General features: G+C 48.7%; 1 protein-coding gene across 5 annotated transcripts in view; it reads left to right on the top strand.

The window, feature by feature from the left end:
* Positions 1–22,713, top strand: part of ASAP1 (ArfGAP with SH3 domain, ankyrin repeat and PH domain 1) — a 347,294-nt gene that overhangs the window by 293,028 nt on the left and 31,553 nt on the right. For all 5 annotated transcript variants that reach the window (XM_047842304.1, XM_047842303.1, XM_047842305.1 and 2 more), the window contains 10 exons: positions 2,215–2,263; positions 7,891–8,054; positions 9,596–9,729; positions 11,569–11,660; positions 13,445–13,631; positions 13,877–13,962; positions 15,777–15,892; positions 16,045–16,112; positions 17,124–17,231; positions 19,289–19,517. In XM_047842304.1, coding sequence (XP_047698260.1) covers positions 2,215–2,263; positions 7,891–8,054; positions 9,596–9,729; positions 11,569–11,660; positions 13,445–13,631; positions 13,877–13,962; positions 15,777–15,892; positions 16,045–16,112; positions 17,124–17,231; positions 19,289–19,517 — 1,233 coding nt within the window. The remainder of the gene's footprint in view (positions 1–2,214; positions 2,264–7,890; positions 8,055–9,595; positions 9,730–11,568; positions 11,661–13,444; positions 13,632–13,876; positions 13,963–15,776; positions 15,893–16,044; positions 16,113–17,123; positions 17,232–19,288; positions 19,518–22,713) is intronic.

Below are 22,713 nucleotides of genomic sequence, written 5' to 3'. Positions count from 1 at the left end.
ACCCCCAGTGGATTCATATCGAGATCTGTACGTTAAACTAGACCAGTTCTTGACCATGAGCCCACAGTTTTATGCGCTTGGAGAGATTCTTCTAAGTGCATTCCTATTTCTCTCCTAGATCTGCTGAATCACAGTCTTTGCTGTGAAGCCCAGACATAAATATTTTTAAGAAGTCCCAGGTGATTCTGATGTGTACCTGTGGTTAAGAATCTCTGGCATGGGGCGCCTGGGTGGCTCGGTTGGTTAAGCGTCCAACTCTTGATCTCAGCTCAGGTCATGATCTCACGGTGCGTGAGATCGAGCCCTGAGTTGGACTGTGCACTGATGTGCTGACGGCACAGAGCCTGCTTGGGATTTTCTCTCCTCTCTCTCTCTGCCTCTCCCTTTGCTCTCACTCTCTCTCTCTGTCTCAAAATAAATAAACGTTAAAAAAAAAAAAACAAAAAAAAAACAAAACAGAAAAATCTCTGGCATAGGCTTGGGAGTGCAGGTGTGCCCCTATAACCCTACAGCGGACCTGCCCAGAGTTCTGTCCCTGCAAAACAGGACTCTTAAAAATCATCTTGCTTCCAAGAAAAATTGCCTTTCAACCTCCCAAATGGACGACACTGCATGCCATCACTCTCTCACTCCATGGGTCGAAGTATGCTTTTCCCAGTGATGAGGGCTCATAAAGACCCTCCCATCCCCCAAGCTATGGCCTGTATCTTCATGGTTTGCAGAGAGTGGGGTAAGATTGTTTTCCTCTAGACCAGCTCCCTGTGCTTAACCCTGGTCCCATGGTTGCACTGACGGACCCCCGTGGTCACTGAAGGGACACCTCTTTATAAGGGAAGAGGACAGTAGGACCGATAGTGACTCACCAGTATTATGAAATCCTACATATTAACCTTCAGTATTCTCCCTTCTCTCTAGAGCCCTGTGGGGCTGTCCACCAGCTCAAGTGCACAATCTGTGTGCACAGCACAGAAATACTTATCTGCCCCCTTGAAATCCTCTGATGGAGTTGTGTGAATAGAAGCCCCAAAACAGTTTCAACCCAAAAGGCTCAATCCGTCGTGAGACCCTTTAGATCCAAGCTGGATTATGCAGCATCTATTAAAGTTCAGAGTCCCCATGATTTTTAGGACCAAGAAATTTCTCAGACTATTGAGGAGAAAGAAATATGAAAAGTGGGAGTTATGACCCCAAAAAGCCAAGAAATCCTAGACTTGAGAGCCTGTAGCTTATTAATAATAGTCATCCATTACCGAACATCTGGTATGTGCCAGGGGCTTTATAAACATTATGGCTGATCCTCACAAAAGCTCTATTAATTTCCTGTTTTATAGAAGAGAAAACTGAGGCTCAGAGACATTCAGTGATTTACCCAAGGTCACACAGCAGTAAAGCAAGATTTCTCAGCCAGGGTTCTTGGGCTCAACTACGCATGGCGTGTTCTTGGACAAACACATTCTCTGTCTCTCTCTCAAGGAGATACAGGGTGTGAGTACTTGACCTGGAAGGAGATACAGGGTGTGAGTACTTGACCTGGAGCAGTCACGAAGCAAGTGACTGGTTAGTACAGAAAGGTTAGTTGGACCTATGCTGAAGCAGTCTAGCAAATCCTGCATTTTAAGAAAGAGTGTCCATTGCATACGCCTGCCCAAACTGTCCAGGTTAGGCTGTTCCCTCCTTACCCGGGTAGCAGCTTGAAGGTGCCTCTCGAGCAGGGTTGAAGCCCTACCTCCCTGAAGCCTGATTCAGCCAGAGAGCAACCTGGGTCAATGTATGCCTACTTGTAGGGGCTGCCCTGTGAGTTATGGATCATTGAAGAAAACGATTTTTTTTTTAAAAAAAGAAACCGTAAAAGGCAAATTTAAAATGACAAGTAAAATATTGAACTGGCAGCCAGCAGTCTCCAGTTGACCAGCTGGTCACTGAAATCCACTTTGATCACATGGGATCTCTCCCCCTGCCCATTTTTCTTTTTCACAAAAAGTGCCCGATACCAGGTATTTGCAGTTATTTTATTGTATTACTCTTGCACTTCAGAAAAACAGTACCGACAAAGTGATTGTGTAACTGCTAAATCAAAATGGTGTAAAAACAAATTATACTAAGATTTTACTTTTACGGTGTTGTTTTTTTCTCCAGAAACTTTTCATAATTTACATTATACCTGCAGGTGTTCTGCTTTCTAAAGTCTGGCTCTTTTTCTGTTTTGTGTTGTAGATAATAGGACGTATCACTTTCAGGCAGAGGATGAGCAGGATTATGTAGCGTAAGTAGTTCTGATATAATGGCCCGGGGTCCTGAACCGAACAGGCACCTCTCTCCTGTACCACGCACCTTGAAGTCTCCTTTTTATTACCGAGAACCTCTCCTCGTGGCTCCGCATGCTCGCGTCTCACCCGTGGCTCTCCACCTGTCACTCCGCTCTCTGTCCGGGAGCTCAGTGGACTCCCACGCTCCCTTCAGGATTCAGCTCAGGCCTCACCACTCAGGGGCCCTGTTCCTTCCGTCACCCCTGGGCCTGCTCACACTCCTTGATGAGCCTCGGGTTCGGTCTGAGCCCTTTACGGACTGAGAGCTCCCCAGGGCAAGGACCGTGCCTTACTCACCTTTAATCACATCGCCTGCACGTCGCCCGGTGCTGAACCAGTCTGCCGGGTGCTTGGCTGTTACCTGAGGGGAGCAGGAGAGCCTGGCCCTGCGGGAACAGGACAGGCAGGTGGCTCCCGGGGGTGAGCGTGGCTCAGGAGCCTCGTGTCGTGAGGGGAACGGGCTTTGGTGTCACACGCCCCTGGGTTGGGCTCCTGCCTCACCTGACCCAGGGATGCAGCCTCGGCCAGGTCCCCACCCCCTTTCGTCATGTTCTCCCTGGTCCCAGGCTACCTCATTCCCTCTTCCTTCCTGTAGCCTGCCACCTGCCAGGGCTGAAAAAAGCAGTGTGGGGCCATTATATCTTCAGCTGCTTGGGAGAGAGGATGTTTGCGTTAAAGCTGGCAGTTAAACCTTTTGGTAGCATTCACATTTTCAAAGCCCCGTCCCGTTGGAACACACAGTAAATGCTATTTTCCTTCCTTAGTGATTTCTGGAGAGCCACAGAATTCTGTTCACCCCCATTTCTCCTTACACTTACTCCTTTTCTCTCTCCCTCTACCTTCCTTGCTCCCCTCCTCCTATGAAGAATTCCACTCTTTCCCCATTTCAGGAGAAATGATAAAGGATCAGAAAGAATAAAGAATGGGTCGAAAAGATGTACAGTTGGAAGAAACAGAGCAAAAAGGGGCGGGAGGGTGGGCGGGCACTGAGAGAGAAGGTAGGAAAGATTAAGGAAGAGGAGAAAAGTCTTTATCCCGTTCATTCATCTGAAGATTCACTGAATGCCAGCTCCAGGCCAAAAACTGTGTAAAGCACAGAGAATATAGCACTAAGTTAGGCAGAGCCCCCTGCCCTGAAGAAACTCGACCTCTGCTGGAAGAGAAGGGCGGCGTGCTGTGGCACACATGGGAGCACGCGCCCCCTTGGGTTCTTGGGAGTGTGGCTCCGAGACAATGTCCTCCTAGGAGGAAAGCTGTGTGAGCAGCTCATGACGGCGCCAGAGGGTTATAGACACTCTGCGCTCCAGATGCACGCTCCCCTGGCCTGGAAGCGATGGGAAGGAATAGAAAGGAAGCAAGGGATGTGGCTGATCATGGGGTTGGCTAGCTGAGAGCGGCTAGACGAGAAGTAACACCAGGAGAGGCCGGGAGGGAGGCCTTCCACCCTCAGACTCACGGAGGTCGTATTTATTGAGATCGCCCCGCACGTCGTGCGTGTCGGGCTCTGTTACTCCTCACAGCCCCGGGAGGCAGACACTGCTCTCCCTCCTTTGAAAACGAGGGCACTAAAAGGCAGCGCACCCATGGTCACAGTCCCAGTAGCCCAGGGGTCTTCTGGGCAAGTTGGGGAAGGGAGTCCTTCGGCCTACCGCGGGTGTCTCCTTGCCCGCAGCATAGGTGCTCACTGTGGGCGAGCGGGGGCTCGCCTACGGTATCGCTCATCTTTTCAGTCACAAGGTTGGCTTAATTATGCCCGTTTTGCAGATGATTTAACAAATCAAGTGAGGTTAAGTGACTTGTTTAAGGGCTCAAAACAAAATGGTAGAAATGTGATTGCAGTGCTGGCCCTGCTGGCCCGTGCAGTTTCCAGTTCACCACACTGTGTGATGAGAGGTCACGGGTTACAGGTCACTCAAAGGTGAGAGCGTCGAGGAATCCAGACCATCACGTTTGCCTTGACTTGGGTGGCATCGCTTAGTTTACTTCTGGGAACTTCATCCCCCTCCTTTATTAAGACATGGGACCAACAGTAGGTGCCTGGTTAAGGCCTTTGTTGGAAGGTAGCAGTGAAAGGTGGTGCGAGCAGGTGAGCATCGCTGGCTGTGACAGGTGTCACTGGTTCCTGCTGGAAAAGGTACAGCAGGCGGTCACATGTATGGGCACTCCTGACACGTGTGCCACTAAGAATTTCCTAGCCAGAATTCCAAAACCACCTTGGAATATTATTTCCCCTTCTCGTGTTTCACTCTTTCCTCCTTTTTTCCCTTCTCCAAACCCCCAAATGGGAGATTTATGTGAGGCAGGGAACGCATCTGCTGCTTCTTTGTTCTCAAACCCAAGCCATTACTATCGTATTTTTTTCTGTGACTTCCAGAGAATTCAGTCCCCAGTTTGGGCAAAGAGGTGTATAGGCTTCTTACCCGTGAGACCGAACGCCCTTCAGTGAAAGGCTTGCTGAGCCCATCGGGCAGGTGCCACACTTGGCCTTCCCTGGGGCTGGAGGTGGCAGAAGGGGGCTTTGCTTTGAGTGACGAGGGAGGTAACGGCGGAGGGAGCGTACACCCCCGGGCTTGGGTCCTCATTTACCTGCAAGCTGCATAGAAACAGTTTGGCTGCACCCTCGAGTTTCTTTCTCATGGAAAGTGTCCGGGGAAATTAAACGTAGAGCTGCATTCTCACCGAGGGAGGAGGTGGGCACCAGAAAAGCAGCTCCCCGTCTGTTTCAAGTCAGGCTGAGGACTTCTGGTCCAGCCTTCGCCCCCTAGTGGCCGTTTGACCTTGAGCCTGATCAGCCCCTCAGTCTTCTTTCTTTCTTTCTTTCTTTCTTTCTTTCTTTCTTTCTTTTTTACAAGGATTGTTTATTGTTTGTTTGTTTGTTTGTTTAAATTCAAGTTAATTAACAGAGAGTGTAGTCTTGGCTTCAGGAGTAGAACCCAGTGATTCATCTCCTACATAGGAAACCCAGTGCTCATCCCAACAAGCGCCCTCCGTAATGCCCATCACCCATCTAGCCCATCCCCCCCCACCTCCCCTCCAGCAGCCCTCAGTTTGTTCTCTATATTTAACTGTCTCTTCTGGTTTTCCCCCCCTCTCTGTTTTCATCTTATTTTGCCTTCCCTTTCCCTGTGTTCATCTGTTGAATTTCTCAAATTCCACATATGAGTGAAATCCTATGATATCTGAATTTCTCTGATTGACTTATTTCGCTTAGCATGAAACACTCTGGTTCCCTCCACATTGCTGCAAATGGCAAGATTTCATTCTTTTAAGTTGCCGAGTAGCATCCCCTTGTATGTATATATACACCACATCTTCCTCATCCATTCATCAGTCGATGGATATTTGGGCTCTTTCCATACTTTGGCTACTGTTGACAGCGCTGTTGTAAACATCGGGATGGGCGTGCCCTTCGAATCAGCGTTTTTGTATCCTTTGGGTAAATACCTAGTAGTGCCATTGCTGGGTCGTAGGGTGGTTCTCTTTTTAATTTTTTGAGAAACCTCCACACTGTTTTCCAGAGTGGCTGCACTGGTTTGCGTTCCCGCCAGCAGTGCAAAAGGGTTCCTGTTTCTCCACATCCTCACCAGCATCTGTTGTTGCCTGAGTTGTTCATTTTAGCCATTCTCACGGGTGTGACCCACCTCAGTCTTCTTGTCAGTAAAGACGGGGATCACAGACTTTGCTCAGAGGCTTTGAGACTCCAGATAAAATGTGTAAAGCTTCTGGTATAGCGCCAACATTATTAATCCTGTAAACTCAAAGCAACTTTAGAGTCTTAGAACACAACTGTGCATTATTTTCTGTCTTGCACTTTTTGGTATGCCTGTTACTTTACGATAATTTAAAAAGTTTATTTTTTTAATTGTCGGAAATAGCTGCTTTGGTTCTTGACCCTTTGAGACACAGTGTGTTCCACCAAATTTGAATTATCCTTCCAGAAAATGCATTGCTCTTAAAATACGTATTTTCTACTTGTCACTACCACCTCCTTTGTTTCTTTACTTGTCCTGATCTCTTGAGTGAGGAGGCACACGTGGCGTGACAAAGGAACCCTGGGAAGGAGGGGGGTCAGCAGGCATGTCTCTGCTGGAGGACCTCGTGAGCCCCTAAACCTCTCCGGGCTTCTGCGTCCTCATCTCTAAGATATTGTCACCCTCAACGCAGAGGTTTGCTGGAGGACTACATCTCAGAAATCCTCAGTCCTCGGCACACAGTAGACACTGGCAATTCAGATAACTGGAACATCACGACGCTTAAGGAAAGCAAAACAGAGATTCTGCAGACACGGTGCAAACTCCAGTCACCCAGTGCCGCTGATTAACACGTTGTTGAGCCCAGTGTTTTGAATTGTTTTTCAGAAAACGATGTCTAGTCTTTAACTTGAAACTAAACGATAGAGAAAGTATCCTTTAATTTAAAAGGTATCGGGGGCACCTAGGCGACTCAGTCGGTTGAGTGTCCAACTCTTGATTTCAGCTCAGGTCATGATCCCGGGGTCATGGGATTGAGCTCCATAGCAGTTTCCGCGCTGAGTGTGGAGCCTGCCTGGGATTCTGTCTCTCTTTATCTCTCTGTCTCTGCCCCTCTCCCTGGCTTTTGCTCGCTCTCTCTCTAAAAAAATAAAATAAAAATCAATTAATTTCAGGGTTGCCTGGGTCTCTCAATCGGTCGAGCATCTGACTTAGGCTTAGGTCATGATCTCACAGTTTGTGGATTTGAACTCTGAGTTGGGCTCTCTGCTGTCAGTGCGGAGCCTGCTTCGGATCCTCTGTCCCCCTCTGTCTGTCCTTCCCAGCTCGTGCTTTCCTTCTCTCTCTCAAAAATAAATAATAAACATTAAAAAAAATCAATTTTAAAAAGTTAGTTGAAAATTTTAAATTTAATACCTGATTAACTGTTCCACTCTGTGGCTATTTCGTGCTTTAATAATGAACCCTTGGGGGGGCACCTGGGTGTCTCAGTCGGTTAAGCGTCCAACTTCGGCTCAGGTCATGATCTCGCGGTTCGTGGGTTCGAGCCCCGTGCCGGGCTCTGTGCTGACAGCCCAGAGCCTGGAGCCTGCCTCAGATTCTGTGTCCATGTCTCTGCCCCTCCCCTGCTCGTGCACACACTCTCTCTCTCCTCTCTCGCTAATGAAATAGCCCTTCGTTTTCACTTCTAAGTTTCCTCCCCGACAGTGGACTTCCAGAGCACAGGTGCCTTTTGCAAAACTCTTTCTTGCCTCGTGTCCACTTGTCACCAGTTCTTTCTCATCCTCGCATTGGGTTGGCCCCACACAGGGCCCTCTTCATTCTGTCCAGATGGAAACGCACGTACCGTGTCGTCCGTGCAAGCCCTCCGTTGTGTTGATCTTACATTTCATCCACTCCTCTCGTGTCTCTCGGTTTCTCCAGCATGTTGCTTTGCGTTCTCTTAACTTCCTCTTCCCTTTGGGTTTAATTTCTTTCATTTTTCCTCACTGTATTGCTGTGGGGGGTGGGCGGATTCTCTTTTGGAAGCTCTTGACGGAAATAAATTTTTTCCAGTGGAAGGAGGAGACGGCGGCCACGCTCTTAAGTCTCCTTCCTCTTTCTTTCGACAACAGATGGATCTCCGTATTGACAAATAGCAAAGAAGAGGCCCTGACCATGGCCTTCCGTGGAGAGCAGAGCACGGGAGAGAACAGCCTGGAAGACCTGACGAAAGCCATCATTGAGGACGTCCAGCGGCTCCCCGGGAATGACGTCTGCTGCGATTGTGGCTCGTCAGGTATTTGCCCCCAAACTTGAGCCGGCTTGTTACACAGTCTTTCTCCCCCTGTAGAATAAAAATGAGCTCGTTATTTAAGTCCTTGTCTCCTCATGGGCACAGACACACGCCCACCATGTATTTCCAACTTGAGTGGTCCCAATTCTGAGCCGCTTTGATGCATGCCATTTGCTTAGCCTGGAAAACTCCCACCTGCTCTCCCCAAATGGTCACCTGCCCAAATGCTACTGGTTAAATGAGCACTGTGGAACTATGGAGAGAGCACCAGACATGGAGTCCGTCATCCTGGTTTTGAATCACCAGCCTGCCACTTAACAGTGTGGACATCCTCATGCCGAGTGCCTTTACTGTTCTGATCTTCAGTTTCCTCGTCCCAAGATGGGACAGTAAACCTCAGTTGTTATGAGGACTTAATGAAATCGTCCGACACATTATACCTTTCTTTCCTTCCTTTCTGCGCTCCGGGAAACCTCCCCAACCTCTGTGTCACATGGGTGTCACCTTCCTCCAAACTTCCGTTTTCAAGGACCATCTATATTCTGTAGTTATTGACGGTAGCTGACATGACTTCAGTGCTTACATTGTGATAAGGACTCTGCTGGTTGTGTTTTAGCTTATATTCTCTTGCTGAATGCTCACAGCTGCTCTGTGAGCAGGATACTAGCATCATCACCGTCTTACAGATGGGAACACGAGGGGACTCCAAGAACTTAAGTGACCTACCTCCCAGGCTTGCCCATCTAGTAGGGATCAGAACATGGTTGCAAACACGTGTGACACGCCCAAGCGTATGATACGCTTTCTCATTGTTTTCCATATGAAAATGGCCTCTACACAACACGCCGTGAGCACCTCAGAGACCAGTCTCCCAGTTTCTGCTGTGTTCATGTGCATGTGTGATAGTGACTCACGCTGTGTGTGCAAGGATATGGCAGAGGAGTCATAAGTACCCGGGTACTGACCACTCAGAAGGAAGCTTACCACAGAGCACAAACCCTGTAAGTTTTAGTAACGTGGAAATCCGTTATTCCCCCTGTTGTGGGGCCCTTAGGGATCACAGGAACAGCTGAGGTCTGTGAAAGCAGCCTCTGACGTTCAGTATTTACGGTCGTCTTATCACCAGGAGGATGGGTTAATGCGTGTCGTAACTGGGAGGTTAACCACACCTGTGGAACCGCGTCCGTCACTGGCGACGATGACACGGGTGGTGCGGGAGTGCCTCTCCCCAGGATGTTTCGTGTGCCTCACAGGACAAGGCTTCCTCACATTTTCACGAGAATAAAGAACTTAATTTTGTTTTCAATTTAGGGTTGAAAGAAAATTCTTTAGAATGTCTCTTAGCCGTTTTGCTCTCTGACAGGCTGGTAAGCTTCATGTTAGCCCCTAGGCTAAACCACAAGCATCCATTTCTTCCCTTTAAATCTTTCCCTTTTAACTCTTCACAAGTTTCACTACTCTTACTCTACCTTCCTTTGTAGTTGGCACACTAAAAGTAGGTATCATGTTTGTTTCATTGTCTTCAAAATGTTCTTTCCACACAGAACCCACCTGGCTTTCAACAAACTTGGGCATTTTGACCTGTATAGAATGTTCCGGCATCCATAGGGAAATGGGGGTTCATATTTCCCGCATTCAGTCTTTGGAACTAGACAAATTAGGAACTTCTGAACTCTTGGTAAGTAGTGACCTGTGCCTGGAAATATATATTGCCGTAAATATATTTAATACGTGGCTTTGGAGGTTTTTTTTGTTTCTGCCGAGTACAGAGAATTCCAGTTCCTGCATTTAGTGAATTTGCGTGGATATTTAAAATGTAAATCTTGTGGTATGTAACGTTGACTGTTTCTGTTTCCTTTTTGAAGAACTGGTGAATCATGCATTTCTATAATTACTTCAACTAAACTGACTCTTTTTTTCTGGGATGGGCTTTTTTCAAAGCTGCCTTCTTTCAGAATTAGTTTTTATATGATTCACTCACTAGAAGAGCAGTAAAGGGAATTAGGTGTTAAACTCACATGATCACTTTACCCAGTGGCCTGTGTGCATAAAAATAAAGACTAAAGAGTCTTTCTGTTTTTACTGCTTATAAGCTTGTGTAAGTCCCCGTGAAGTGAGAGTGGCCTGTTAGCTACAGCCATAAAGCCCATCGCTCCTTAACCCCGAACTTGTTCAGCTAGTGAGGAGAAATAGGATGCGAAGGGACGGTGCTGAGATTCATTACGTGGAATGAATCTGTCCTTCCCGTCACGAGTCACCCAGATCAGGAGCCCTCATTGGGTCCAGGCTCTGCTGGTCCCTGCAGTAAGTACACCAAGTAAAGGAAGGGAGGCCCGCTTGGGGTCTCCCATAATGCCTTCTGGTCAGAAGCCCTGTCTTGCATGATTTGAACATGGCTGCACTGTGAGGGAGTCTTTTTACTAAGGGTAAAGGTGCTTGAAGCAAAACAGGGCCCTTCATACAGAATGCTCTTGGGCAGAACCTGAGTGAGCCTGGGGCTCAAAAATCTGAAAGCCTAGCTTATCACTAGCCTTGTCTGGAGAAAAGGACCCAGAAGTCGAGGCACTTAGCCACCCAGCCAGCAGCATTTCCTTTCTGAGCATCCGCTAAGCAATGGCGGTACGTCTGTGTTGTGTGAACCCCTGATTGAGGAAGTATCATACTAATGCTCAGCTTCCTGACTCACTTCAGGATTAGAGAAGAAAGGCTCCGATCTAATACTTGACACATTCTTCTTTAGCGTGGAGGTGGTGTCACTCCCACCTTGACTTAAGGTAGTTAAACCAGTTGACAACCAGAAACAGGGAGAGTCCAAGTCTGAAATACTTGCCAGGTGATAAGCCCAAGATTTTCCCCCCAGAGACCTGATAGCATGAGTGTTTCTTAAGCTATACGTTGTCCCCCGAATTATCCAAACGACCAAAAGACCTTCAGGACAAATTCTCCTGGAAGGGTCTTGAGCCCAGAAGCGAAATGCTTCCTGCAGCATCCTGATGTGTACCCCAAATGTAAAGGAGAATCCCACATCCTTCTCTGTCCAGTAAGAATAAATCTGCTCAGCCTAAAATTGCGGTGTGATGGAGCTTGAAAAATTATTGCTGTCATTTAACCTAGATTCGTATGTGGAACCTGCTGTCCAATCTCAGTGTGTGTGTGTGTGTGTGTGTGTGTGTGTGTGTGTGTGTGTGTGTGTGAGAATAGGACCATATCCTATTCTATTCTAGCATTTATCATGTTGTATTTGTAAAAATTACTGGTTTCCTTATTAATGACCCTTCTAGTCTTTTGGCTCTTGCAGAAAGGAACATGGTTTATCCATCTCTTTATTTTCAGTGCCCTAAAGTTCCATACCTTGCACATAGTAGGTGCTCATTGAGTATTTGCTGACCAGATGGATGGATGGTTTGTATTCTGAGTCAGTGAGGGAAAAGATACGTATTTAGAAATCTCAAAAGTAATAATAGGAAACGCTTAAGCTAGTATAAAGAGTGACTGTATTGTGTTTTGTACGTTACAGCTGGCCAAGAATGTAGGAAACAACAGTTTTAATGATATTATGGAAGCAAATTTACCCAGCCCCTCACCAAAACCCACCCCTTCAAGTGATATGTAAGTACTTCTAATAGACGGAATTCTTTACTATTCTGTAATTGTTCTTCTGCCCTCCCAAGAATCGTCTTAAAGGTTATAGTATTTTTTTCCCCAGAGGAAATCCCATTATGAGGAAAGCTCAGAGCACAGAAAAGTATTGTGGAGTGAGTGCATTTCTGGAGTGCTGGAGTGCACAGATTATGTTCCCTGGCCCCTTCCCCTAGGTAGTTGCAGCCGCTCTGTGGAGAGAGTGTCTTCACGTCGACAGTTCATTCCAAATCATGGCCTGTTGTGAAAACATTAACACGTATTGGTTTTTGAGAGACAGAGCATGAGTGGGGGAGGGGCAGAGAGAGAGGGAGACACAGAATCCGAAGCAGGCTCCAGGCTCTGAGCTGTCAGCGCAGATCCTGACCCAGGGCTTGAACTCACAAACCACAAGATCATGACCTGAGCCAAAGTCGGACGCTTAACCGACTGAGCCACCCAGGCGCCCCACAGCTGTCTTATCTTAAAAGGACTTTGACCTGAGGGTAAAGAACACCCATGAAAGTCAGATCTTGGTTACCAAGCAGAATCTACCAAAGTCTGCCGTCAGCCAGCTCGCCCCTTCACTGCCGACCCAGAATGAAAGGAAGAGGCATCACCTTGCTTTTAAACAGTGATGGCTGTGGCTGTGAGATGGGGCGGTAGCAGGCTCCACACACGGAGAGGCTTTTTGTGAGCAAGAACTCTTAAGTCCGGGGAGTTGGAGCTCTCTCAGAAAGAAGAAAGCGTCTTGTAGGTGCTGTGCATTCTTTCATTCAAAAGATGCCAATGAGTTATTCTCCCCATTTTCGGGTGAAAAAAAAGCAAAGCTCATGAAGATTTAGTAGTTTGCCCCCAGATCGTGCGACTGTTGTGCTATAGAACTAGGGTTTGAACCCAAAATCCATCGACTGCTTTTTTATTAAGTGGCTCATGTAACTAGGAAAGTCACGGGGTGAGTTCAGGTATGGTTGGTTCCAGGATATCAAACGGTATCCTCTGGACCCTAGCTGGCTCGCCTGATTCTCCCCTCCCTTACTCTGAGCAGACTTCCATTCCGCCTTTCTGCAAATGGGGCCACTTAGGTCAGATAGCCCTGCAGCTGGGAGGTGGGCTCAGTCCCAGAGCTTGGGACAGACCTTAAAAGCGGAGAAAGGATGAGTCCTCAAGAAGGAAATGCACACACCCAGTCAGACTTCGGGTGTGTTACCCCTGACAGTCTCCTGTTCACAACTGCACCTGCAGGAAAGACAAGCCATCTTTATTGGTCTTTATTCTGGCACTCAGTGCTTGGCCTGGGGGTGACCGTAAGGAGGGCCTTAGTGAGCCTCCGTGTTCTTAACTGTTCACATAAGGAGTTGTGTCAGAAGAGTATGATTTTTTTCATTGAAGCTCTGGAAATTTCACTGGTCTTTTAGAATTGTTCTTTTAAAATTTCTGTTTTCTTTGTACAATTAGGTGTATCTGATTTTAAGTAGTAAAGAGCAGGTTTCTCTAGGTGTTGTCGAGGTGGAAAAAAATCCACTGTGATCTTCGTGCCCATGAATTTTGTAACTATAGATTGCCTGCACAAACACTAGTAACTATATATCAGTTTCTTCATTCTGTGATGGGATAATGGGATAAGTTGGTCTGAAACCTGGTTGGTTTAAATGCTAAAAAGGAGTATTGGGGAGTTTATTTCACTTAAAGAGAACTGTTTCTCAGAAAAATGTAGAGTTTTCTTAGCTCGTAGAAAATAAAAAATGTTTATATGTTCCTTTGCTCTACTTTAGGACTGTACGGAAAGAATATATCACTGCAAAGTATGTAGATCATAGGTTTTCAAGGAAGGCCTGTTCGTCTTCATCAGCTAAACTGAATGAGTTGCTCGAGGCCATCAAATCTCGGGATTTACTTGCACTAATTCAAGTCTATGCAGAGGGGGTAGAGCTAATGGAACCACTGCTGGAACACGGACAGGTAAGGCTCCACTAAAATCGTAAGATGAAAGGGAAGGTAGAAAATGACTTTAAAAGCTGACTCCTTTTATTAGAACCCTGCAGAGTGAGATTCTGATACATCGAGTGACCATGTCTAAGTCAGGACAATTTGAGAGTGGAAGGGCGCTGTTAATAATTACTTCAGGGTGACTGATGTGAACAAAGCTGCTGTGGGCAAAGTAGGACATGCGATCACCTTACTTATATTCATCGTGTCCTTTTCAGGAGCTTGGGGAGACGGCCCTACATCTTGCAGTCCGAACTGCAGACCAGACCTCTCTCCATTTGGTTGACTTCCTTGTGCAAAACTGGTATGCTTTTTGTTTTCTCTGAATATGCCTTATCGTTCACACCAACCAGTCTTCTCAGTGGCCCAGATCAGATATGGACAAGCATTCAGTAAAGGCTTTGCAGGCCATGAGGTCTCTGTCGCAGCTATTCAACTCTACCTAGTGTGAGAACAGTCATAGAGTATGTGTAAATGAGTGAGCATGGCCATGTCCCAATAAAGCTTTATTTATAAAAACAAATGGAGGGCCAGATATGGCCAACAGTAGGCTATAGTTTGCCAACCCTCGGCCTAGAAAGATGTAAAATCCTGTCTCTGTCCAAAACCTGCTGCATTAGGAAAGGTTGAAAGAGGGAAGACTTAACAACACGGGTCAACAGGATCTGTGAGTTTCGTTGTTCATAAGTTCATTAAAAAACTACAGTGTGGGGGCGCCTGGGTGGCTCAGTCGGTTAAGCGTCCGACTTCGGCTCAGGTCACGATCTCACGGTCCATGAGTTCGAGCCCCGCGTCGGGCTCCGGGCTGATGGCTCAGAGCCTGGAGCCTGCTTCCGATTCTGTGTCTCCCTCTCTCTCTGCCCCTCCCCCGTTCATGCTGTGTCTCTCTCTGTCTCAAAAATAAACGTTAAAAAAAATTAAAAAAAAAAAAAAAAAAGAAAACTACAGTGTGGGGGGCACCTGTTTGGCTGAATTGGTTAAGTGTCCAACTCTTCATCTCAGCTCAGGTCATGATCTCACTGTTCATGGGACCAAGCCGTGCGTTGACAGCACGGGGCCTGCTTAGAATTCTCTCTCTAGTTCTGCCCTTCCCCCATTCATTCGCACTCTCTCTCTCTCTCTCTCTCTCTCTCTCTCAATAAATAAACATTTTTTAAAAAGTGCTACAGGGGCGCCTGGGTGGCTCAGTCAGTTGAGCATCCAACTTCACTCAGGTTATGATCTCACAGTTCGTGGGTTTGAGCCCCATGTTGGGCTCTGTGCAGACAGCTTGCTCAGAGCCCGGAGCCTGCTTTGGATTCTGTGTCTCCTTCTCTCTCTGCCCCTCCCCAACTCGCGCACCGTCTCACTCAGTCTCTCAAAAATAAATAAATGTAAAAAAAAAAAATTTTTTTTTTTTAAATGCTACCACGTGTGTATCTGACTCAATAGCTAATTCACATTTGGGACATGCTCATGGGAGTATAATATTGAACACAGGCAGTTTGGACTTGCTGTATTCTTTAGTGGGTGGTTCTGTAAGCCACGGGATACGAGGAGGAACTGAGCTCATCCAGAGGCGAGTGGTCAAAATAGCGAGGGGATTTGAACTCACATATGAAGAATGGTGCCTGGACACGAGCCCCGTTGTGTATGTAAATGCCCACACCTCTTCCTCAAATGTAGGACGGTGTAGTCTTTAAGAGCCTTGGCTCCGGGACAGACTGCCTTTTTTCAGATCCCTGCTTGTCACCCCCGTGCCTCGACAGTCTTGAGAGCAAGCCCTTCATCCTGTCTGTGCCCCAGCGTTTTCATCTGTGAAACCAAGGTGGTGATGGCCCGCCCCGCTGGGTGGTCGTGGAGAGTTAGTGAAGGAAGGTGCGGAAAAGCTGAGAGGCAGCACCTGTCCCACAGGAGGCACTGAAGACATGCTGGCTGTTCCTGTCATGTGGCTTAGACATGTGGGCGTGATGGTAGCGACATCGTGGTGTTTCCTGGGCTTACGAGTAGGTCTCCAACTCGACTCGGCTGTTAGCACCGAGAGAAGTGGTTAATCTGTGGCTTCGAATGCTATTATTTATGTCGCATTTAAATTATATTTGAAATCAGACTCTTTCCCGATAATACTTCATTTTTCAGTGGGAACCTGGATAAGCAGACAGCCCTGGGCAACACGGCTCTACACTACTGCAGTATGTATGGTAAACCCGAGTGTTTGAAGCTTCTTCTGAGGAGCAAGCCCACCGTGAGTGTCGGTAAGAGTGTGACCAAGCGTCTCCGTAACCAGTCCCAGCGTCCGGCCGGCTAAACCGAGACTCGCGTGTTCCCTTGTAATTTGATTATTGTCCATGGCCTCTTCAAGATACACCTTGGGTAATTATGCACGTGCCTTTGCCCCCCGTTTCAGTGAACCAGGCTGGGGAGACTGCCCTGGACATAGCAAAGAGGTTGAAAGCCACCCAGTGTGAAGATCTGGTAAGCCGAACGGAGCTGGGGGCGGGGGGCTGGGGGGGGGTTGGGGGTGGGGGGCGGGGCCGGGGGGGTGCGGCGTCCATCAGACAGCAGCCGCCTGGAAGTGTCATTCTCAGAGCCTGGGGACGAAATAGATCGTCTTTGTGAACATTGGCTGAAGACATTCAGACGAGCACTATGGCTACATTTGAAAAAGTGGTCAAATGATAAATTTGTCACCCCCATCTGTCTTTTCAGGGCAGTTAGGGACACAGGAGCTAAAAGGCATTTGAGAGGTATTGTTACCAGACAGGCTTGTGGCTTGAGGTCCCGCTTTTTATATGCCAGACCCCTAGGCGTTGTCCGCAGCTCAGTAGTAAAGAATTCCTCAGCAGCCAAAGAATTCCAAAAATTGGGCAAGTAAAGTTCAGCGTATAATGGTTTTCAAAAGGTGAAATGCATGGCTTGCCCCACCGGCCCCACCCTTTCTGATCCCGGTGGTTTTTGCTCCTCCCCCTGGGCCCACGGGGAAGGACGACCCGGGAAGGGTAAGCTCCATCCCCGTGCTTTCTGCCAAGTGTGGACTCCAGGCCAGCCGCTCTGTGTTTGTATCCTCGTGAGAGACCTCGGAGAAGGCTATAGCTCTCCCTGCCCCCATTTTATGGATGAGAACAGTGGGCCACGATTGAAGCAGGATGTCTGACATGAAAGGCCTGCCTCACACTTCACTAACTCTGACGTTGCCTTCCAGCCAGGAATTTGCACTCGGGAGGCTCATTATAATATTTGAGAAAGCTTTTAATTTCAGAGAGAAGTTCCGTTATCAAAACAAGAAAGGCTCTGCCTAGAATCCCTGGCAACTCCTCTTAGGCCGTCCCGCCGTAGCCCGGCCTGTAAAGTCAGAGTTTTGCCCCTTTAAGCAGCGACTGGTGATGAATTTGAAGACAGGAATAAGGTGGGGTTTGCTCCGTGGTCACGTCACAACGGGATGTTTAACCTTTACGTTCCCGTGGTTACACCTGCTGTTACTTTCAGCTGTCCCAGGCTAAATCTGGGAAGTTCAACCCACACGTCCACGTGGAATATGAGTGGAACCTGCGTCAGGAGGAGATGGATGAGAGTGACGACGACCTGGATGACAAAGTGAGTGCCAACAGTGCCACCCGGATCCCTGCTGCCGCTCCCAGGTTTTCTGCACCACACGGGCGAGACCCCTTCCCGAGACTGTCTGGTCTTGTGCCCTGAGGCCAGCGTCTTGGCTTACTCTCCGATCCTTGCTGGGTGCCACAACTGTGTCAGTCAGGACTCCTCAAAAACCAGGCCCAGTAGGATGTGGTTGAAGGGAGAGGGAGAGAGAATGGAATTTATTTTTAGGAATTGACTCACATGATTGTGGGAGCCGGCCAGTTCACAATGTATAGGGCAGGCGGGCAGGCCGGAGATCCCAGCAGGATTCGATGGTGTGGTCTTCAGTGCAGATGTCCCCATCTCTTCCCAAAAGCCCTTCAACTTACTGGATGAGGCCCACCACATTATGGAGGGTAGTCCCTTTTACTCAAACTGTAATTCAAATGTTAATCTCATCTAAAGAAAATCCCTTCCCTGCAGCATCTAGACTGGTGTTCAACCAGACACCTGGGTACCATAGCCCAGCCGAGTGGGCGCATAAAATTAGCCATCAAACCAGCTAATTAGTACATAAAAAGGTGTTACGTGTTGAGGACTTAAGTATGAACTAGGCCGTGGGAAGCACGTTGCCTGTGCTACCTCACGTCGTTGTTACCAAAAGCCCACTGCAGCATTGCAAAGCCCCCGTTCTACAGAAGGGAGAAGTGACCCGGAGATTTTGCCGCCTGAGGTCTCAAAGCTTGTACATACCGTCTCGGGACTACACCCGGTTCTGACTCTCAAGAGATCCTAGCTGCCTCTGAAGGTTCGTTCGTGCAGTTTTCATCAGCTCTGCATTGAGCGTTTCCTCTTTCCTGGGCGGCATTTAAGGAGTGGTCACACAAAGATGTCCTAAAGACATTCTTCACTTTGAGGAGAGATAAATTGTAACGGATGACCGTTACGAGAGCTTGGGGGAAATCCCTGAGACGTGTTCAGAGGACGTGGCAACCGCCTCAGCTTGGCAAGCGGTGAAGACCCTACCAAGGAAGAAGCACTGGAGACGGGTTTCTGAGAGTAGGGAGGAGCTTGCCAAGCAAAGAAGTGGGGAGGAACACATCTTTCCAGGGAGGGAGAGCAGCACGTGCAAAGGCCAAGGGGTCCTGGTAGAGCTGGAAGTCTGGGGAAGGGTTGGAAGCCCAGTGTGTAAGGCGCCTTGGAGTAGGTTTGGGGGGAGAGGGGTCTGGTGGCCCAGGTCAGGAAGCACATTACGGGCCACATTTGGCCTTTGGGCCTTATCCACAGAGATTACCTGTCAGAGGAGCCAGCTTCCCCACCGGCCCTGGCCGCCGTGTGGGAAATAGGCTGGAGCTGAAAGCAGCTGCAACACGGACCCGAGGGCTCTTCGGGAGGCCTGTGTCCTTGGGGGCTGGTGGGCGCCTGCACCCGGCGTAGGGCACTTCTGAGCTCTCCACACGGGTCCTGGTGGCTCTGGGTAACCTTGAGGCTTCTGCCTTGGGAAGTTACATGGATGCCACTGCTGTCACCAGGAGTGCAAACACAGGGGACACCCTTATAGGCAACTGAAGACAGTTTTGAATTGGAGAGGCCGGGCTTGGACCCACAGGTCTGAGTCGTCAGTATCAGGCATCACTCCGGGCCACGGCGTGGAGGCTGCTTTCTAAGGGGACGTAAAATGAACAGGGAGGCAAGCACGGAGGACTTCGACTTGAGAGGGTTGACCGGGGAAGGAACACGGTGTAGAGACAACACTCAGGTGGGAAGCAGTGCCGTGCTGGCAAGAGTAACCTGCACAGGCAGGCATCTGTTCATTAAAGGTTGCGTCCGACTGTGACCTTAGGCTTCTGAACGCTTGCGGTTGCTAACCAGTGCCTCCCTGATGCGACCCTGCTGATGGTGAGCAGGGAATCAGGGGTGCGAGGTCTGCATCCTTCTCTTGTTGCTGGGTGGCGGCTGACCTCAGAGCACACGGAGAGGCACAGGACCCTGTGCACCTGTGCACCAGGCACAGCGGAGCCTGGAGTGTCGTGCTCGGTGAGTCCTTGCCCACTGCGCTGTTCTGTCCTCCTCAGCCGAGCCCCATCAAGAAAGAGCGCTCGCCGAGGCCTCAGAGCTTCTGCCACTCCTCCAGCATCTCCCCCCAGGACAAGCTGTCACTGCCAGGGTTCAGCACTCCGAGGGACAAGCAGCGGCTGTCCTACAGCGCCTTCACCAACCAGATCTTCACCTCCGTAAGCACAGACTCACCCACGTCACCAACCACAGAGGCACCCCCGCTGCCTCCGCGAAACGCCGGGAAAGGTACGGACTTTGAGAAGGGCTTTGTGACTCCATCCTCAAAGCTAGTGCAGCCTCGAGGTAAAAATCGCAGGGTGCATCTGTGTGGCAGAGTATGGAACGTGACGTCAAGGACAGCTCGAAATAGGGACCTTGCCATTTGCTATAAGCACCAACAGTAAAATAGTGTTGTGGGCATGCCTCATGTGTTGTGCTGTACTCGTCTCACAACAGTCCTGTGGGGTATGTGCTCTTGTGCCCGTTTTATAGATGAGGAAACTGAGGCTTGCAGAGGGAGAGTGGCTTGCCCAAGGTCACACAGCCGGTAAGTAGTAGAGTGGAGATTCAGTCCAAGGCCCACCTGGCACCAAAACCTGGGCCCTTTCCTGTCTGCTGTGGGGTGGGATTGCAGTTCTTCTCTGAACAGTTACTTTTCTCTGCACTAAGATGTCTCTCTTCTGAAGATGTTGGTAGTTACGAAGCCCATCTCGTTCTGTGCTCACAAAAATGAGGTGGGTGCTACGGTTGCTGGCATCCAGCAGACAAGGGGACTGTGGTGCAGAGATGTGGGGTAATGGGCCTCCCGTTCTCAGATATCTGTGATTCTTGCCCGGGTCGTATATGACCTGAGCCCACACTCCTATGATTTCTGATGAGGATTGTTTTTCCACGAGACCCTACCTGGGACGAATCTTACCCAGAAGAGGGTTGCTGCGTAGAGAGCGTTGTCAGATGTCTCCACCGGGCTATCACCAAGGGCTAAGGGTCCACTGCCCTGTTCCATAGCAACAAAGCACATGTCCTGTATGTTGAATCCACAGAGAGTGCTCTGTTCTGAATGTCCGTGCGTTCCCACCTGTGCGAGGACACACTGAGACACAGAAATGGCAACATTAAAGGGTCACCCCAGCCGGGGACAAATTGAGCGCTATAGTATAGCTTTGGGTTTGGTCTCAGCCAATAAATCCAAGTGCACGATTCTCCCTGTGTGCTCAGCTCATGCTAACACAGGTTCCAAAGGGCCTCTCCGTACACAATGCCATGCCTCTTTGAATCACACTGGGGCTATTTTCTGAGAAATGTGAGCTTTATTCAGAACAGCATTTTTTCAGAGCTCATTCTCCATTGAAATAGTGTTATAAATGGGAGCTGTGTTCTTAGACCCCAAATGGCCTCATAGATCATAAAATAGTGGAGAAAAGTTAAAATAAGGTTTTGGCATGAACAGGACCCATCAAAGATAACTAGTGATCATAACGTAAGAGTAACAGCATGCATGAGCCAGTGGTTTAACCCGCCAGTGTTCTTTTACCATTCCATACGTTGTACGAGAAGGTATGCAAATAAGGCATCGGAATCCATATTGAAACACTGACATCTCAAGTTGCAGATCTGTTCTGCACTGTGAGAGTACTATGTTGCTGCCCACCTCTGGGTAATGAGATTTCCCCATCAGAGTAGCAATCTCCTAAGATTTCTGTACCCAAAGGAGACCACGAAAAACCTCCAGACCATTCTAAAATAATCAGAGAAATTACTCTGAACGTGTTCATATCCCTGATTGTGGTTACCCATGTGGTAGTGTTGACCTATCTAGATAGATAGGACGGGCCCGCACCTGTTGAGGGAACCTCCAAGTAATGGAGAATCTTGAAAAAAGTCTAAAGGAGAGGACATCAGAGTCCTGGGGGCCAAGAGACCACCTCACCTCCCATCACCCCTTCCTGTAATCTCATCTCAAGGGGACACAGAAACCCACAAAATAACACTATCTGACTTGACGCCAAGCATCTGTCTCCTGCCTGGAATAAATTCTATCTAGCTCTTTACCAAAGGCCCGGAAGACAAAGACCAAATGTGTTAAGTGATCCAGCTGGTAAAGCAAGGGCTCGGAGACTTGGCCGTAGCCACCATGGTCAGCTCCGGACCAGCTTCACTTCCCTCACGGCCCCGCCCCAGAACTCCCAACACTGAGAGCAGAAATCCCTCTCTGCTGGAACCTGAGTGTTCCTCCAGGCTGCTCATAGTGGGACGTCGGATGCAGAGAGAGCCAGGCAGCAGGGGCTCCCCTGGACTTTACGCAGGGGAGCTGTGCCCCGCAGCCAGCCTGGCTCATGGGCCCCCACATTTGGAAAAGTGACCATGTTTAGAATGGAGATCTTAGAAGACATTGTTGAAGGTCAGCTGACGCTCTGTGCAGAGAGAATTCTCCTCTGTTTTATGGCCCTTACTTTTTTTTTTTTTTTTTTTCAGTTCATTCTGTTGAACTGGTAGAACCATTTGCATGAAAACAAGGATGTCTTGAATCTGTCGTTTGGTTGCTCATTTTCCACGGAAGTGATGTCGATGTCTCTGCTTGTGGCAGCGGCCATTTCCACACCGTGAATTTAGGGCTCTGGTGGATGGAGGCTTCCGGTGAGGCCTAGTGGGCACTCATGATCCAGTCCCCGCTAATAAGAGGAGTACAGAGGGGAAGAGGAGAGAGAGTTATTCTGAGTCCGCGCAGGAATATTTTCCAGAATCTGCAGCTGCCTCATCAGAACGCGAGGCAGTGTGACCTCAGTTGCCGTCCAGCAAAGTCTCCTTGTGCTCGAGCAGGGCTGCAGTTGGAGTGGGAAGGCTCAGCAGTTCAGAACCCCAAAGTCACCACTCTTAAGCCTTAAACAGACATATTTTGCTGCCTAACCTCTTCAGACCTGTGAAACCCAGCAAGTTTAAGTCAAAGCTGCAAAAATTGATTTATGCAGAAGGCACTCCCTTGTGATCTACACCTGCCCCCCACTTTACAGTTAGGTCTATTAAGACTGGAAATTCTTCCCGCTTGCCAAAGTTAGGTCTTTCATCTTTCAGCTAAAATTAATGTCCTAGAACCTGGATTTCTGAGAGCCAGAGGGAGCTGAAAGGTGGTCGCAGTCCGCAGCCCATCGTACAGCTGAGAAAACTGAGCCCTGGGAAGGGTGAGGAGCTGATCTGAGATCCACACAGTGGCTGTTAGAGGATAGAAAGTAAAAAATGGGCCTTAAGCCTCATCAAACCAGACCTTCTAGTGTCTTCTTTTCCACACTGAGGCAGGCCGTCAGTCACTGCCTTGCGTGTCTCGTGGACTTGCCCTGAGAATCCAGTGAGACAGTGTGTAGGGAAAGCATTTGGTAAAAGGCAAAGCTGTGAAGTCCCATGAGAGGCGCCCCTGGGACTGTCCGGCCGTGACCACAGACCTCTC

The sequence above is a fragment of the Prionailurus viverrinus genome, chromosome F2, assembly GCF_022837055.1.
Source record: "Prionailurus viverrinus isolate Anna chromosome F2, UM_Priviv_1.0, whole genome shotgun sequence".
Taxonomy (NCBI): Eukaryota; Metazoa; Chordata; class Mammalia; order Carnivora; family Felidae; genus Prionailurus; species Prionailurus viverrinus.
The sequence above is the reverse complement of the archived record's forward strand: the minus strand, read 5'-3'. Positions and strand labels throughout refer to the sequence as shown.